The 19486-nt window shown below is 36.8% G+C and overlaps 1 protein-coding gene across 1 annotated transcript in view; it reads left to right on the top strand.

Moving 5' to 3' along the window:
* Nucleotides 1-7128: 7128 nt before the first annotated feature.
* LOC139743688 (uncharacterized) overlaps nucleotides 7129-19486 on the top strand; it is a 57540-nt gene continuing 45182 nt past the window's right edge. The window contains exons 1-9 of the mRNA XM_071654146.1: nucleotides 7129-7174; nucleotides 8383-8520; nucleotides 10522-10620; nucleotides 13762-13866; nucleotides 14774-14932; nucleotides 15944-16090; nucleotides 16504-16605; nucleotides 17068-17166; nucleotides 18344-18502. Coding sequence (XP_071510247.1) covers nucleotides 7129-7174; nucleotides 8383-8520; nucleotides 10522-10620; nucleotides 13762-13866; nucleotides 14774-14932; nucleotides 15944-16090; nucleotides 16504-16605; nucleotides 17068-17166; nucleotides 18344-18502 — 1054 coding nt within the window. The remainder of the gene's footprint in view (nucleotides 7175-8382; nucleotides 8521-10521; nucleotides 10621-13761; nucleotides 13867-14773; nucleotides 14933-15943; nucleotides 16091-16503; nucleotides 16606-17067; nucleotides 17167-18343; nucleotides 18503-19486) is intronic.

Consider the following 19486-nt stretch of genomic DNA (forward strand, 5'->3'; position numbering starts at 1 on the left):
CCAGCATTCATTCCATCTTATTTCCTTTTTGTCTGAATTTGATTGAAGATATGTGACTTATAACTATCTGAAATCATTTTACAATCACAATGTTTTCCATATCTCCGCAGTAGGCCTACCATCTTTGACTATAGTAAAGCTCCTTCAAAAAAATAGAAGATATCCATTGTTTTCGCATCCAAGCCACACTCTTTTGCCCAATCCATGCACATATCTATTTTTTCTATTATTATTTCTTTGCTGTGATGTAGCCAGTAGAAACCATTCAGTTTCCCTTCTTTGTGTATTTCTATGATTTTGCTAACTTTCTTCCTTTTGCAGTAATGTCTCTGGTCAAATTTTTGAATTACATCAGCTTTCCTTCTGGGTTAAACACTTTTTTTTTACATGTGCCAAAGAGGAAAGGTACCGTAGTTCTTCCTTTTGTGATACCGCACAAGGAGGAATGTACCTCTCTAGCTGCCATGCAGATAATCAGTTGCTCACAAATTGTGATCGGGACTATGTTCTGTTTTTTTAATTGAGATTTCCTGCAAACAAGAAGTGAACACCCCAAGCAAACGAGACACTCAGCAAAGTGCATCATCACAAAAAACTATTCTACCCTGAAATTCCACCCTGCAGCTTTTCCCAATTTCTGCCCACATATTTATCTTCCAAACTGGGCAGTGTTCATGAGCTATCATTCTCCCATCCAGAAAGCATTTATACACCTGTAGCCGTCCTCGAAATAAATGCCAGCATTCTTATTTCTAATCCTTTCGTCATTATTTTGTTTCTGTTTCATATGTATTTGTATTCTTTTATTTCCTTTTTGTTTCCTTTCCAATTTGTTTTGCATAATATCTATTTATCATTCGGTGTGCTTGGGATGACTGTTGGCATGCAATGTTTAGATTATTTTGGATCAAATTTTGCTGTCAACTGAACAATTTTTAAACGACATTTTAACTCCAAAAGTGTCCCTAGAAATTGTTATACGTACCAATCTAATGACAAACCAAAAAAGCTTCCTGAGTCAAATGGCAATGTCCCTAAACCTTGTGATCTCCAATTTTCTGTCCGTCCTTTAACCCTTTGAGGACGATTTGATTTTGCTACAACACGCAATTCCCATAGACACCTGCCCGAGTATACTCGGGACCCGTCCTCAACGGGTTAATATCAATATTGTTATCCTTGCAGTTGACATGCATGTTTTGAAAGTGCAGCAAAGCCAATGACTTTTTTTCCTGGAGAATATTTTGATATTTAAGCAGGTTTTTGTATCAATAGAAAGAAGAAAGATTTGAACATCCTTGACAAAGCCAACCTCCCTCAGACACAAGCTGCTGTGTGTGTATTACATTGTCTATAATTTCTTGATTATTATTTTACTCTGTGTGTCTTATTTTGTGTGCAGAAGCTGCTGTTTTCTCTAAAATAAGAATTTTGCGAACACTTTGATGTTGAAAGAAAGAAAAAAAGATGATTTACAGATCAGCAGTTGCGATCTTAACCAATTTACTTTGTATATAGGGAGACAAAGTGAAGAAACTCACATCTCTCACTTTGATGTTCATGAAAGTTTGGTTTGTAAAGTTTTGGCAGACAAATTCCAAAGATTATGAGAAAACAAAGGCTTAACAAAAAGCACATTCCCATACTGCTCACAGTATGATGCATGTGTTTTCTTCAGTTAAGTTAATATTGTTTTCTATCATTAATTTTATTATGTTTTTACCCTTATACCTTCTATTGATTTATATTTAACATATATTATGTATCTTACCCTTTTGAATGCACTTTTATTTCTTTACTCTGTTTTTATATCTATGATTTTTTTGTTGTTGCAAACTTCTGTTCATCATTTGGCTCCATACTACTCCCTTCACTTCCCCCTTTGACCTTCTACATTGACCTTTGACCCACCATGTGTGACCCACGACCTCCTTGCGCATCATCAATCCACTCTCATAGACTCAGAGCTGGCAAATTCATTCAGCTCCTCAGGTAATTACAAATGTAAATCAGTTTGTAGCCCTGCTGCTTTCACTGGTAAAGAACATTACCTATTTTATCATCTTGATGAATCTTCTTTGTATAGCCAATGACAATTTGTTATTTGAATATTTCAAAGAAGTTAATTTAGATTTTGATGTCTATGTGTGGGTCCTACACATTTGGGGATATTGCTATGCAATCACACAGATGCAAGTTTTACAATTAGTAACATTAAGATGCTTATGAGCACTGTGTGTGATTGTAAAGCAAATTTGAGCCTGTATTTCATACAATCAAGGCCCTGAAAGAGTCTGTATGTCATTTAATTCTTTTTAATGAATTTATCCTTCAATCAAATTGCTAAGTCACTGTTTGTGCAGCTGCAAATCATTTAGATAGATTTACCATTGCAAATGTAAAATGCAGATATAAGACTAACATTGGAATATTAGAAATTATTCATCAAACTGCTTCATGCATATTCAGAGATGACATGTAGACAGTGAAGCTCATTACATGTTCAAACCTTTCATGTTCTCCTGCCATTTTGTAGTCCAGATTTCCTTAGTCCCACCCATGCCTTTTTCATGATGTTTTCACCATCTCTCTGCTCCATCTTATTTCTCCCTCATCATACCACCCTGTAGAAGACCCCTTTGTGGAAGAATTCTCATTCTCAGGTAACAAGAACAATTGTTCTTTGCAACAGAGTCAAGTGAAATTATTTAACCTGTGTAGCTGGTACATGCTTTTCTTTCCAACGTATATTTCATACTGGTGCACAAGCTTGCATTGAAAATGCGCTTTGCAATATTCCAGGTTGAGAAGGTGTTCGTCCATTCCGTATTTGTTTGTTTGTATATATTTGTTACGTTTTGTTTCTTAATCCCAGCTAATTGTTCAGTTTTTATTTCTGTTAACATTGTGGCATGTGATGCGAAGCTATTAATGCTGTTGACTACTGACTGTTACAGACATCCTTGTTAAGTTCATATCCATACAGGGTTTATATTATATGTGTTTTACGTGTTTGTGTGTTAATTTTGACAATGTGGTATTAAATTGATATAATTATGGCACATATTATTTGTACATATACATGTATGGATAGAAATAACTTTCTTGCACACTATAAAGAGCATGCTGTTTTGCCCCTCCAGGAGTGTATGTACTTTTACTTCATTTCTTTTGGCATATTCTGTGAAATTCTACATGTCACACAAGTAGATGTACATGTATATGTACCTCTGAGGTACATATACTTGTGCAAAGTTCTTTAAATCCATCCAAATTAATGTGTGCATTTCCTCTTGATTTTCTAAATTAATTTCTATAATATATTTAAGGACTTGTGTAAGAGGTTTGCTTTGCCAAAGGGTACTTGTTTGAAATCACATTGCAATGTGGAATAGGATCTCGCTGGTTCTGTGTTTCACACCATACTTGTGCTGCAAAATTGCTTGTTTGATATATTTTAACTATGGAAATAAACTCTACCCAAGCTGGAATTTCATATTAAAACCGGTAAGGTTTCCAAGAAGTTGTGATTGTCATTGACATTTTATCAGTCAATGGATCTCATACATGTTTATTCTTGAAGACAATTTGTTTGTCACATTCTTAAGTCCCCTTACATGAATACAGCCCTTAGAATGATCCAATTATTCTTGTGCACTTCAACATGGATAATTTTTAGAAAAGCGGTTGAGAGATACCTTTGAGATAAAATTCCAACCAGTATTTCTCTACATAAGGCTGTGTCTTCCTATTTCAAAGGTTGTGTGTACAAATAGTGTGTCTATATTAATTTTACTTTGATTAACGGACTCACTTGATTCATAGCAAGTTGTAGGCTGATTTCTCCACGTCAAGTTCAGAATCCACAAAATGGTCTTTGTGTGTTTGTTGTTGTTGTTGTTTTACCAGAGTGATAATTGTCTGCATTGATAGGGTATATGTGTACATGTATCTACTTACACTGCACTTTTTGTTGCTTTGAGCTTCTTAATACATGATTTGCATGTATGCTTAATATTAAGAATACTTATATTTTGGACGATTCCAAATAGCTCCATAAACTTGTGTTGTTTAATTCTTTTGTGGTATTATGAAGTCACTGTGTGAGTGAACATTCAAAAACCGATTCTGAATTAATCTCCAGAAAATAATCAAAAGGTTTCTGATATTGCATGTACAGTATGTACAATTATGCATGAGCATGCAAATGTTGTCAATGCAGTGAGTTGATCCTAAGGTCCACAGTTATTTGTTGTATTGAATCTTAGAAGTCTATTGAGAATCTAATTGGAAGGATTTTTTTTTTTGGACAAAGTAGCAGAGACACGTGTTTCACAGTGTCATGTACATATTGATGTGAAACTCAATTAGGATACAATTTTGCATAACTTGAGATATTTTATGGGGTATGCTATAAAAATCCAGATAGAAATCATGCTCAATTTATTAGTTAATCTGTCAATAATCAATCAGTAGGGCCTATCCAACCTCAACAATTTTTTTGATTGATTTCGTGAGATGCAAGGTAAATTTGAGATCAGGTTTGAGCTAAAAAGATATGTATTTGTTTCAATATTTAATCAACATCAAATCAAACACCATTAATTGAATCGGGTTACAGAACATTAGTTGATAGTTAACCATTTACAAATTGAAGCCAATCCTAATCTGTACTTAACAGATAAATTTCCAGGTGTTTATCCTTTCCTAAGTGTCAACAAAGAAATATTTAGGTCCCATGAGTGTATAAATGTTCATCATAAAAGTCTCAAACTAGTGAAGGATTTGTGTGGGGTTTTTTTTTCAGTATTATTTTGTTGGTGTTATTAACAGAATTCCATGTCAACTAATTACCTGTACTTTATGTGAAACTGGAGAACACTTACAAAACATATTTTTGTCTTATGTAACTGTAATGTAACATTGATGTTTAACCAGTCATATTTACCTTACACTGTCTTGTAATGGTAATCATGACAGTTTTGATGACTTAAGTTATGATGAGTACAACTTTTATACTTTATTAACATTCTGCTTGCAATCTTTATTTTTACATTTATGGACATTTCTGGGATTATGAGGTGGTATAAAATTAAACAATAATTGGTGGTGACCCATGCTTGTTATTCAAGATTTACTTTTGCAGTTTCTGGAATATCAATCGAAACTTGATATTGAATGATTGCCAGTACTTTACATATTGTGGTCAGTGAATTAACTTGCCATTTATCTCACTTACCATCTTCCATGCAAACTCAAATATTTGCACCCTTTTGATCTTGAATAACTCAAAAAGTACACATCGGATCATGCTAAGATTGATATTATGGCTCATAGCTAAAGAGTACAATTTTGTTTAGTGTGATCATAACTCAGTTTTGTGATTGAAATTCACCTTTTTTTTTGGAAGTTTTGGCTATCAATTATTGAGCCAACTCATTGTGTGTCCATTACAAATTAGCTTGAAGTGAGCATCAAAAGCGGTGTATGGTGTTCTCTCTCTCTCTCGATGTTATTCTTGTGTACTAATCGGTGTCATTGTGTTACCCCATTGTATCTGGTGTAGATGTGAACATAGCCGGTCTGCTTGTCCAGCGGGTCTCGCTGACCAAGTCCAGACTGGTCATCCAAGATATCACGGAGGACGACACCGGAATCTACACCTGTGCTGCTGAACCAAAGAGGGAGACTATCATTCTGAACATCTACAGTGAGTGTTTGGTGTTTGGTGTTTGGTGTTCAGTGTTTGTCCTTATTTGTCTTTTGTTAGACAAGTACTAGTGCAACTATTTATTCCATTCATATTCAGTGAATGATCGAGGTGAAATCAATATCAATATCAAATGACAGGTAGGCCCCTATACGTTTCCAAAGGTCTGTGCAGTGTATGTTGGTTCATGGTCAAATAATTGAAAGATGTGTGCGTGACTATTGTAGCTTGCAATGTGCCTGAAAAAATTAAATCTTTTACACTTCTACAAGAGAGAAGACTGCATGATTGGTTTGTGTTACTTTCTTATCACATCGTGACTTCACTTGTGTTTTTTTAATGTGCTTTTTACTTCCACCATAGTTCCCCGATGCCTTCCTACCTGTCAGAACGGAGGAGACTGTGTTGAAGGGGTGTGTCAGTGCTCCCCAGAGTACACCGGATCCCACTGCCAATACTCATGTAAGAATCTCACACAGGGGAGGGGAGGGATTGTGGGATATGAGGTGATGCAGGAGGATGACAGGATGGTTGCCATGGTGATAAACCATTTATGTGCCTATGCATTTACTTTGTAGCCATAACTTGCCGTGATTTTTTCAACAGCATTTAGTTAATTCCTCCCAACTTAAATTGATTGTAAGTTAACCAGCCCACTCACGCATAACAATGTACATCAGCCCAACTGGAAGGTTATGCCAACACAATATGGCTTAACCCATATAAGACTAGTCCAAAGTACTCACTAGGGCAGGCGTCTATGGGAAATGCGTGTCAGGAAATAAGGAAATGCGTTAGGAAATTTGGCCCGTCCTTAACAGGTTAAGGGAATTGCAATAGGTAACCTATTTTCATTGGCAGCAGGGCCTATAGTTTCTGGTCATCTGTGCCAGTTGGTAAAGAATTACTCGATTGGATGTGCCAATCAGCAAATAAAACACAGTATGGGTTAGTAGTTGGTATTGTGATCAAGCGCACGGTTGCCATAGTGATCAGTGATGCTGAGGAATGGGATGAAGGCAGTCCCTCATGTTATGGTAATGAAGATGATGGTGATTTCAGAGCAACCAAACCTCTCTGATCCTGCAAGAAGATTCTTGAAACAAACAAATAGAAATATTTCTTTATGCTGATAAGAGTCTCTAATTTTGCAAGAGACCTCTCGAAACAAATAGAATAATCAATTTCTTTGCGTAAGAGTCTCTGATCTTGCAGTAGGCTTCCTGGAACAAACAAATAGAAATACTTCTTTATCTTGATAAGAGAACTGCTGACCTGATTTCTCTCTCACATCATGTCTCACAGATGAAGATGACTTTGAAGTAGTCTTCACTCCCAGCTCGGATGTGAGACCATCACCTGGAGAAGGCTTCAACATCCGCTGCGAGGTTCAAGGCCCCATCCTGCTGGAACGGCCCATGTGGACTGGGCCTCTTGGACAAGAGATTGCTCCAGCTGGGCGAGGTGAGTGCAGTCATTGCTTTGGTCTTGGTCATGGGTCTTAGTCATTACTTAGTCCCAGCATGGGTCTTAGTCATTGCTTAGTCCAAGCCTAGTCTTAGTCATTACTTCGTCCCAGCACGGGTCTTAGTCATTACCTAGTCCCAGCCTAGTCTTAGTCATTACTCAGTCCCAGTGTAGTCTTAAACATTACTTAGTCCCTGCATAGTCTTGTCTGGGTAGCAGATCAGTAGAATATGTATGTGGGTAAGAGGAAAAGGGATAGAATGGTTATAACAATTGAAACTTATGATAATGATGCTGTGTCATTTACCCAGGGTAGCCTCATCAGTGCTTACACTACTTCTCCAAAGTACTCTATTATTGTCATTACCCCCATATTTGCTCTTAAGTTTTCATACATTTGGTTAAAAAGGGTAAAACGTCTTGTTTGATGATGTAGACACAAAGCTGGATTTGGACTTAAAACTTCCAGTTAGAAATCTAGTTCCTTGTCCAGAGTACCACAGTGTAAACTTATAACAAGGTACAGATGTTCCATTGATTAGACCTCTCTGTAGTATTAATATAATTGCCAAAATATGCCATGTAATTTTTTATGACTCTGCTTCTTAGCTGGTAGTGAAAAGATACCTTATCATCATGAGTGTTGCAGTGGCAGATCCGGGGGGGCACCTGGCGCAAGCCCCACTTTATTTTTGGTTAGAACAAAAGAAAAAAAAAAGAAAAAAAATGGGGGTGCGTATGTGTGCCTCCCCCTTTAATTTTGCAAAGGCACCTCCCCTTTATGGAATTCCTGGATCCGCCCCTGTGTTGTGTTACTGGTGGTAATCAGAATTCAAAACCTGGTAATAGAAACCATATCATTTTGTACATGATATGAAAACATAATTTGCAATGTAATTTGACATGATATGGATCATGTGAATTTGCAAGAAGCTGGTATTAATGGGACTTACAGAAGTATTTTATAAAGGTTATAGAAGTTTATATACTGTAAAACACGATATTTTCGTGGCATGAAATTTTCGCGAGCTGCCTCTAACATTCAGTGCATATAGTGGAGACAAGAACTTTTGTGTGCATTTTAATTTCGCGAATCTTGGCTCTCGCGAAATTAAAATGCCCTTGAACATTCCTCATTTTACAGTAAGTTGTGGGAATGCATTCAAGTGTGTATGATTCTCTTGACCCTATTGATCCGCTCCTAGGGGGATCCGACAGTGTCCATGTGGAGTTTGAGATGCAGAACTCCACCCGTCTCCACCTGGACAGCATCACTCCAAATCAGGCAGGAATCTACATCTGTAACGCTGGACCTGTGGCCGCTGTCTATAACGTCTCCCTGGGTGAGATTTGAACCCTCGCCCTCTTGCCTTCTTTCACTTTTTTTTTTTCCGTCTCTCTTATCTTTATAATGTGATTTGTTACTTTTTCATCATTCTTATAACTTATTTCTTTTTCCTTGCTATATTTTCATCTTTTGTTTTATTTGTTTCATGTTTTTTATTCCCTTTTTTTCCATTTTCTGTGCCTATTTTGGACAAGGTTAGAGGTTTTGGATCTGTAAGGATGTAAACAGGACTTTGTCATTGCTTTCATTTGATATGTAGTGCACAAAAGTTATTTAATTCAGGTTCAGCTCAATTAGCACAAAGAATTCATAATATCACATGATAAGATAGTTAGCAGCAAAAGGTCGTAGATCGTATGTGATATACTGTCCTTGTCACTCAATGTTGGTGTAACATACACAGGAGCATGTCTTGTTTGGAACATCTGTTTTAGCATCAATTTTGTGGAAATGTCCTTCTTTCTTTTTTTTGTGATGCTTTGAGTATGTGAAGCTTATACAGACACTACAGGATTTACAAAGTGCCTTATGAGTGACTCAACTTTATTCATACGCTGTAGGAACAAATCTATTGCTGGTAATGGAATGCATAAGGGGGAAGGGAGTAGCAAAAATGTAAAAAGATTGTATCTTGTTTGCTTGTAGTTAAGGCAAACTTTCATTACACACCATCCTCCTGGGAATTGGGATGTCAAAGGACATTCTGATCCCATTACTGGTATCTTTTGACATGATGACACTTCGTTAAGTCACGCACATTCAAACAACCAGTATTTGTCTCTGTGTGTGTTACTCTTCTAAAGGCCAAGATTCTGAAGGTAATAATATATTCAATTTCAAATTCAAATTCAAATATAGCTAGCTTCATTTACAGTAAGATATACAACTCTGTTTCTTACTTGAAATAACTTGTTTTACTAAATGCTTTGTATTACAAATTTGATACCATTTTGTTTTAATCTGTTGCTGATGACATAATTCCATTTGCTGATTTCAAATGGTGCTTTTCATGTATCAGTAACATTCCAAATTTTATTGTGTTGTGTCTACTAGCTTTTTTTGTAAGCTTTTAGATTTTCCTTAATGATACTAGGCTTCTTTGTCTTCAAAGTGGGGCTTTCTTTTCACAATTTGTTTTGGATGTGTAAGTCCTCTTTTGTTTTGTGTTGCAATTTCTCTGAAGATGATGTAGGATGTTCTTGCATAATCCTCTGGTTCATTAATCATAACATGTATGTGCTTGGTTTTTCATTAACATCTGCCCATTCAAATATCTCAGCATTGGGGAATCTAATCTGAAGCATCACGCCAATAGAACCCAAGAAGGAATGTTAAACTATCCTTTCACAAGATGCACTCCATGGGCAAAAGCTGCACCAAATTCACATGAAGAACACTCCTTCATGTTTGATTTGCTGCAATAAGAGTAAAATTAACAAACACTGGTAAAGGTTTGATCAAAATTGTCTGCAAAATAAGAAATTCATTATATCTTAATGTTTTTTGAAACAGCATAATCGATCCCATTCATAGGCATTGCTTCATGTCATTATATTTATTCCATTGACCTGAAGCCAAAATTTCCTTACTAAGATGAAATTAGTAAATGACAAATTATGTTTCCCTCATGAGAGACACAAAGAGTTTAGATATCTCACAAATTGATACATTTTTTTCCAGGAGTTAGAGTTGCTTAAAGTTGTTGAATTGTGAACGAAAATGTGATTGTACTTTTATAAGATTCCTAAGTCTAGGACTAAATACAATTTGAATGGGCAGTGACTTGCTTAGATTCCTAGGTAAATAATGATTTGATTTGTGTTTGTTGAGTTGATTAACTTTCAGTGTCTAATGGTTCTACATTTCGAAGAAAACTCTCCTAACCCATGTTTGCTTTTTCTGATATTTTTGTCTGTTTCTTCTATTTGTCTGTTTGCTGTATATGTATGCTTTCTTCTCTTCTCTTTCTACTGGGCATGTTCTGTCCCTCTAACAGCCTCGCGTTGCACACCCCCATGCTTGAATGGAGGTGTCTGCCGTGGGGGTCAGTGCGAGTGTCCAGAAACTCATATGGGTCGAGATTGCAGTCAGCAAGGTATAATTGCCTCCCTTTGCTGTATTCGTCCAAGTGGGAATAGATGTCACCTATAGCTGCATAGCCTCCCTATAGATCATGATTTGTTCCAATTTCCCCTGCAAGCCAGCAACATGTGAAGAGTTTGTTTGCAAAAACCGATAAGTCCATTTTTGAAGATTTTTAAGTACGGTCTCTGTCATAAAGTACAAAATAATACCTTTTAAATGATATATTGGTCACTACATATAAGGGTATATTTTTGAAGTTATGGTCAAAAGAAGCAAAAATTTTCTTATTATTCTCTTTATTTTTCTTGACCTTTAATTGCAAATATCTCCATTTGACAAATATGGACTTATCGGTTTTTGCAAACAAACTCTTCATGCTTTTCACCATGTAGTTCATGCCATGCACAAATCACTACTACCATTCACCAATAGTTATTTCACACTTATGCCTATCAACCAAATCTTTCCTTCCAGTAAAAAACCAATATTAGGTATTACAGACATTTTCATGTGCATTTGCACATCGAGCAGATTGAAGAGTCGCACAATTTTTTTTTTCCATCAGAACAGAATTTTATGTCAAATATTCAATTTCATTATATTAGATTTGAGCCAACATGTAGTGCATATATGTATAGCTTGATAGTGAGTAATTTCCATGATTGCTGAAAAAAAAATACAGAGTGTAAAACATTTTCACAATCAACAATTTGAAGAAAAGGACATATTTTTTCTTGCTTTGAGTAACAAAATTGTTACATTCAACAATTAGAATAAAGACTAATTTTTCTTGCCTTAATGGTTGGAAGTACTGGGCTTCTAATGATATGTGTTACAAATCTAGAACTTCTAGCTGTATATTTCTCATTGCTCTGCTCACTTTACAGTGCAAATTATTTAAGATGTATAAGTATATGTATACATAAGTCTGAAGTATCTTATTCCTTAAAATTGAAATTGTTAGACTAAAAAGTTCAAAAAATTTTCACAACATCACAGTGAGTTACTTAATATGTGAAACAGAGCCACGTACACAATGTATTCACATCAAGATTTAGTGTACAATAGTGTGCATGTCCATGTATCTTCAGACTTCTACATTATCTCTTCCTTTTGTTTCTAGAGTTTGTTTCTTCATCCTGTATCTTTTAGTTCATTTTCATTGTATTTAGTTCACACTAAACATAAAAATATAGCACAATAATTTCCACCCTGCCCACTAACCATTTGGCATTCTTCTCTGAAATTTGGCCTGTTTTCCTGACCGCCTTATAGGATTCTTTCTTAGATAAGTACACTGTATGATTCTTAGAGGACAACCAACAAAGATTACACTACACTGATCAAAAACCTCAAAGGAGTACGTATCTAGATCCGTTTCAGGATGATATAAAATTCAAGAAAGAAATCTCCTTGGTTCCAGACCTACAAATGGAGCAGTGCTTCAACATATTTTTTATTCGTGTGTGTTGTGTTGACAGAAGTTGGTAAGAAGTTAACAATACGATCAACGCTTATTGGATCACAGAGAAGAATGAATTACTGTATACGCCATATATTTCGCGAGTCTAGATTTTTGCGAATCGAGACTTCCCAACGATTTTGCGAGTGGTTAAATTCGCACTCGTGGAGTCTTGTACTGAACGGAGAAATGTGTACACGTACGTCACATTCATATCAGGATTAGAGTCAATATTTTTGTGTGCTTTTAATATCGCGAAAAGCAGCTGACTCACGAAATTGGCGAAAATAAAAAGCTCGCAAAATATTCAGCGTATACAGTATCCTAGCCATTATTTTTTTATCATGCCTGCATGGTCAATATGTTGTCTTTCTCCTATTATATTCACCTTGTTTGTGAGTACTTGCTGGTCTATGTGTCTGTCTGTTTATGTTTGTGTGTCACTATGTGTGTATTCTTATATATCACATAAATCAAATATTTACGTATGTCTCTTTGTTCTTCCATGCATGTCATGCTCAACCAAAAGTCAACGCCTAGTACCTTAGCAATGTTTTGGCTGTCTTTGTCGTGTTGAATTAATTATTGAAGAGTGTGGGTCTACAAGTCATTGGTGAGAAAGGGAGAGAAGGATTCAATTTAGGAGGAGAATGAAGAAGTAGTGTAAAACCAGGGGCCTGTTGCATAAAACTCCAACCAGATTTTTTTCCGGTTGAAATCACAAAATTCCGGTTGGAAGCTCCCAACCAGATGCAACGGATTTTACATTCTTAGATTAGCAACCCTAAAAAATTCAGGTTGGGCAAATCCCAACCTGAATTTTTTATGGTTGCTAAAAAAGTTTTATGCAACGGGACCCAGTAATATATTTGCAGCATGAAATTTTTGCAAATTGGAGCCAACAGCCTTTTTCGTGACATTAAATTTTCGCAAATTGCCACTGGCATTCAATTTCATGCATCTTGGCTCCTTGTCAAGGGAGATATGGAGAAATGGAAACAAAGAAAGAGAGAGAGAGAGAGAGAGAGGGAGAGAACAAACAAAGCAATTAAATCTGTTCGAAATTTTTCATAGACTGTGTTCCAGAAATTTCCTCTTTGCTGTTCAAAAAAAAAATGTGTGTTTGACAGGGATTGGGGGAAGAAAGTTAATGTTGCAGGATAAATTGTCCTTTCGAAGTGGAATTTGATTCTTGAAATAAAGAAAAATAACAAATTATACTTTTAATGTGTCATTTTTTATTAATCTATAGTGATTGATTCAGGGGCTGCGGAACAGTGGGGTTACAGCCCACCACCTCCCCCCCCCCTCCTAACACACACACACACACACACACATTTTTGGCTCTACCAAAAAAGGGGGGGAATTGGTTTTCTGTCACTTTCAGAGGGCTTCTGCCCAGAGATTCTTGGGGTGGAGGGGGTACCTTTGACCTATCCGCGAGCACTACCCTGGAACCCACCCCCTCTGATAAAAAAACCCCAAAACTGACTCATATAATTTGTGGTGGATGGGAAATTCATCCAGACTTTGCAAACATCAAATATTTGGTTAAAAGTGTTCTTGGTGTAAGGTGGTTGCCTTATGTTGAGCAAAGTCTTTCAATGTGTCCATGCAACAGAACTCTGGCATAAGTTGTGGCGCGTCAACTGGCTAATTTTGTTTGACCATGTCTGTCTCCCTCTATAGTTCCAGGATGTCACAGCCAGCGTCCCTGCTATAATGGTGGCACCTGTATGGGTGGACGATGTTTCTGTCAAGTTGACTTTACGGGAGACCTGTGCCAGTTTACATGTGAGTCAGAATGGTGGATAGCAAGCATATCATACTTTGTGCAACAGACAACAAAAAGTTCCTTCAAAATTGCATAATTGCCTAGCTCTTAAAACCCTATCCACACCTGGAAAGTACAAACTGTACAATATATAGGCCCTATACTGTATATACTGAATATTTGCCAGGTTTTTATTTTCACGAATTTCGCGAGTCAGCTGCTATTCGTGAAATTAAAGACACACAAAAATATTGACACTGATCCAGATATGAATGTGACGTATGCATATACATTTTTCCGTTCAGTACAGGACGCCATGATCGCAAATTTAACCACTCGCGAAATCGGTGGGAAGTCTTGATTCGCAAAAATTTAGACTTGCTAAATATATAGCGTAGACAGTACTTGTAATCATGTTTTCATGTGAACCTGCACCATTTCCACCTCTTTTTCTAACCACTCTTCCTTTGATGTATGGCCATTTGTTGCAAATTATACCAGGGTGTAATTATAGAGTAGACCTACAGTATATTCTATCTTTGGTCGTAAGTACAAAACGAAATACTTGACAGTTTCTAAAAAACAGGAAGTTAGGCACCCATTCCATTAAAAAAAAAAAAAATGTTTTCCTGCTCTGATTAATTGTTAACCAGTAATGTATTCTTATTACAGGTGCTTGTACTTTTCTATGTGGTGCTGTTATACTTCAATGAAGAAGTAATCATTCATGAATATTGAGGGTAAATCCATGTATGATAACCTTATTATGTATTACATGCCATGGAATGTCAGGACTGAAGTGTTAATTTGTGAGTGTTTCTTTTTTAAAATAGGAGTATGTTTAATGTGGAATAGCAGATATTTTGTTTTTTGTGATCAGCAACTATTTACAATTATGGAGACTATACCTATTATTTCCTGCTACAGTGAGCATTGATGCCAACCTGCGCATTGAGCTGGATCCGGACAATGAGTACACAGAGGGGGGCAATGTGACCTTCCGCTGCATCACCAGTGGTCCCGACGCCCCCATGAACCCTCGCTGGAGGAAGGGAGATTTCCAGTATATCAACTCTGCCGTCTTCGGTAAGGCTTGATGTTGATTAACCTCCATAATGCCGTGCCTGTATGCTAGGGACAGATTCTAGCATTGAGGGGGTTAAAGGGATAGTACAGTATTGGTGGAGATGAGAATTGGGCTTTTAACTTTTTGTGAGATACCAAGAAAACACTTATGAAATAGTACAGAGCATACCATTTTGAGAGGAATTCAAAGTTTATTTGATGAAAATCGGGTTTGGAATGACTGAAACATCCAAAAACAAAGTAAAACAAAGCGATCGTAATAAAATGTGGGTCCCACACTTTATTGAATCGCTCTGTTTTGGATATCTCAGCCATTTTAAAACCAATTTTCATCAAATATACGTTGAATTCCTCATGGAATTACATGTTCTTTCATATTTCATAAGAACTTTCTCATTATCTCACCTAAAAGTATTAGAAACCTGAAATTACGTCTCAACCAAAACTATACGATCCCTTTAATTATGGTGGAAGATCAGCTAAGACACCATTCTCTGAAACTATTTCAATAGTTTTCCTTTCACAAGGGACTCTCTCTTGTGTTTCTGGAGCGTTCATAGCAACCATATAGTGTCTTAACTGTGGTCGACAATGAGACTGCAGAGTTGAGACTAATAATTATGGATGTTCTGTTGTAAGTCCAAATTTACACCACTTTCATTTTATGTGGAAGACATTCCCCCATTCTCAGTTGGTAATATATATGCCAAGTTGATAAAAGTTTAGGAAAAATTGTGTAACAAATCGTCCCATTTATCAAGACAGGTAAATCAAATATTGCTCTAAAGATGCTGCCCTTTATAAAAATCCATGCATATGTACATGATCTGACATACAATGACTGCACATCTGATATTCACTGTCGATGCATCCAAGAGTATTGAAGTTCAAAGCCAGTAATTCTTGCTGTGCTGTGTTTACAAGGTTTAGCCCATAATCTTCACCCTTTGCAGACACTCATGTCAGAAATGATACATTTTATGCTACAAAACGTACCCTTGTATCTTCCAGGAGAATCCAACCACATCTTTACAACACGTAAATCGGGTTTCACCACGGAGCTCCAGATAACCAACGTGTCCTTTGCCGACAGCGGGACATACGCCTGCAACGCCGGTCCACTACAGCAATCAATCTCAGTTACTATCCATAATACCAGTATGTATCTCTCTCTTTAAGAAATATATACACTGTACAAGAACTACCACAAGATAGGGCATCTTTAAAGAGAATTCCCCAAGTACGATGTAGGCCCATGATTCTTTGCTACTTGGAAGAATTCTGTGAATAAATACAGCCATCAACAAGCATGAAATACAAAAATAATGTATAAGGTTTATGTGTCTTTGAGATGAAATATGTGGATTTTAAGATAAAAATATATGCTTAAGATTAAAAAGCTTATAATTTTGCCCTTCAAAATATTATTTTTATTTGTCATTAGTAGGCCTATTATTTCTGTGTACACTGTGTATAGTGTACATCTGTGTATAGTGTACACGTATTGTTTGTATAAGATGAAATATTCTGTTTACCTTGAATGTATGTTTTGTTGTCTGCCTATCTTCCAGCTGCCTATTCCTGCATCCCTCGCTGTGTTAACGGAGGACAGTGCATCGAGGGAATCTGTGTGTGTCCGGAAGGTTTCTTGGGCGAGGCCTGTGACAGGATTGGTGAGTACAGCTAGTGGTGAAGCTCCTCCCTACACTCCAAATAAGGGGTCCAGTTTATTAAGCTCCTCCCTACACTCCAAATAAGGAGTCCAGTCTAGGGAGCTCCTCCCTACACTCCATGTAAGGAGTCCAATTTAAAGAGCTCCTCCCTATATGCCTAATAAGGAGTCCAACTGTTGTTAGAACTCCTGCCTACATGCTTGATATAGAAAATTGAGATGTTGAATGTGCATAAATCTCCTGTCCATGAGAGAGACAGAGAGACATTTTCTGTGCTTTGAGGTTTGGAAGAAAAAGAAAACTACTGTAGTAGAAAGTTGTATCAATATAAAACACCCCAACATATCAACAAAATAAGCTACCTGATTCAATAGATTAAAAATCATATAAAAACCATTCATTCTTGAGTAGCGTCTATTCATATGTGATTCACTCAATTGTTTGTCCGTCTATTTCAAACAGCGCCCTCATGTGTTCCAGAATGTGAGAATGGAGGAGAGTGTGTGGGAGGAGAATGTCGATGTCCAACAGGCTTCAATGGGTCGGCGTGTGAGCTACAGAGTGAGTTACGACCATACCAAAGAATGTTTTAAGACCTCTTTAACCCGTTGAGGACGAGTCCTGAGTATACTTGGGCAGGTGTTTATGGGAAATGCATGTTATAGCAAAATCAGCTCCTCCTAAATGGGTTAATGTTTTTCTGATGCTTGGCATTGCTTGATTTTCAGTGGTTGGCTCAGCATGGTGACTATAACTATACTGTTTAATCATCACTGGGCGACATGACCTCGTATCTGAAATTTTGGCGAAAATGACTTTTTTGGATTAATGGTCAGATAATCAGTGAAGTGATGTCTTGTCCAAATCCTAGCTGTCTTTCCCCAAAGATGAAGCCACCACAGCATGTCAAAGGAAAGACTCTCCCATTTTCATGTTTTTTTTTTTTTTTTTTGGGGGGGGGGGGTTTTGGGTTTTTTTTGCTCTCCTGAACATTGGACATGTCGTAGATAGAGGATTTATCACCCCAGTGACGTTGTACTGTCTAAAGGTTATCTGTGCTCTACCTAAATCAATTATTCCAAACCATGCTGCATTTATTGTGGTGCACTCATACATGTAGCTCTTATTTATTACAATATTCATACATGTATCTTTGTACTTAACTGTTGATATCAAACCTGTATGTGCTACTTAATTTCAGCAGATTTTACCAGTAAATTGCCCTTTGTTGTTCATAGGCATCCTGTTTTACGTCAATTCTTATTTTCACTCTATCGTTAATTGGGCTGCCATAAACCTGAGACTTTTGAAATCCTTATGTCTGGTGAGTCCATGTTGAACCCTTTGATTGCCAAGGACTATTCACAGTATGAAGATTGCTATGGGGTTTTCTGTTCCAATCAGCACTCAAAGCACACAATGGGTTAAATGATTGCATTTGAAAATAAATGAAGAGTTTCATTGCAAAATGGGCTAAGCGCCATTTTTAAACATTTTAAAGTCTTCCCATTTTCAGATAGAGCAAATTAAAACCTTTCCAGTAATACCTCACTTGTAACATAATAAGGAGTGTTCTAGAAGTTATGAGTAAAAATTCCCCATATTTTCTTATTTTCTTTCTTTTTTAGCAGCTGTAATCACAAATATCTCAACTTAACAAGAATGGAATTAAGGCCTTTTGCAATAAAAGTATAATTATCTTCAAGTGTGTCTATTTGTCGCCCTCTGTTGTTTACAGTCATCCAGCCCATGTCCATCTCAATCCTGCCGGAGGAGGGTCAAGTTTTCTACACAGGAGAGAACATCGCCTTCCTCTGTCTCACCCAGGGGACCTTTGCCCCACAGAATCCCAAGTGGAGGGAGCCTAGCGGCCGCATCGTGGGCAACCGCCAGACCAGTGAGTCTTGGGATGATAACAGGGCACCGTTTCATCAAAGTTGTCAGCCCTGACAATTACCATAGTAACAGTCAGTGACCAAAGCTTCTCAGCCAATCAAAATCAAGGATTTTACTGAAATTGTTACAGACTGACAACTTTCATGAAACAGTGCCCAGTTCTTGGTATCTTGGGACCGCATACATCTACTCTGTACACTTTCATCATCCTCCCCAAAGATTGAAATGAAATTGCTCACATGGGTGATAACATAAGAAAAGCCTACTCTTTGCCTCTTTTGCTATTATTGTGTCATCAATTTGACATGATTATCGTGATAGCGAGAAAAATAAATGCATTAGAAATGCATATTTTTTTGTTTGTCATGGATTATTAAGCGTGACACTTTCAAAAAAGCAATAAGATCAGAATGTTTTATCATTGATATGGTTCAGTGGTTGTGGTGGCAAGAATGGCAAAGAATTTGAAGAATTGTCATTTTCAAAGTTCAGTATCCATGGACAATTTTATCCTTTCCAAAGATTGAAATGAAATTGTTGACTTGGGTGATGACAAAAGCAAAATTGCAAACAATTTGATTTCACCTCATTAAGAGATTTGGGGGGGGGGGTTGGTTTTTGTTTTTGTTTTTTGTTTTTTTTTGGGGGGGAACTGATATATTTTGAAGTAATAAGTTTATGTCACTTAATCATAAACTGTAATACATGCATCTTCTTGTGTTGTACTTGCATGTCACAAAAATCATATTGATAAAACATCAAGTGAGTCACATACAGTATTTTTGGAAGTTATATGTTTTGAAGTAATACATTTTTATGTCACTTAAGCATGAACTTTGTGATGCATGCATCTTATTGTGCATTTCACATTTTGCATGTCACAAAAATCATAAAACATCAAGTGAGTCATATAAACTATTTTGCAAAGTAATATCAATGGTTATATTGCTTTAGTGTCATCTATCCATGTCATGCCTTTTCCCCT

The sequence above is a fragment of the Diadema antillarum genome, unplaced genomic scaffold (assembly GCF_040938485.1).
Source record: "Diadema antillarum isolate AM-2024a unplaced genomic scaffold, OU_Dant_1.0 seq00001103_RagTag, whole genome shotgun sequence".
In the NCBI taxonomy this organism is placed as follows: domain Eukaryota; kingdom Metazoa; phylum Echinodermata; class Echinoidea; order Diadematoida; family Diadematidae; genus Diadema; species Diadema antillarum.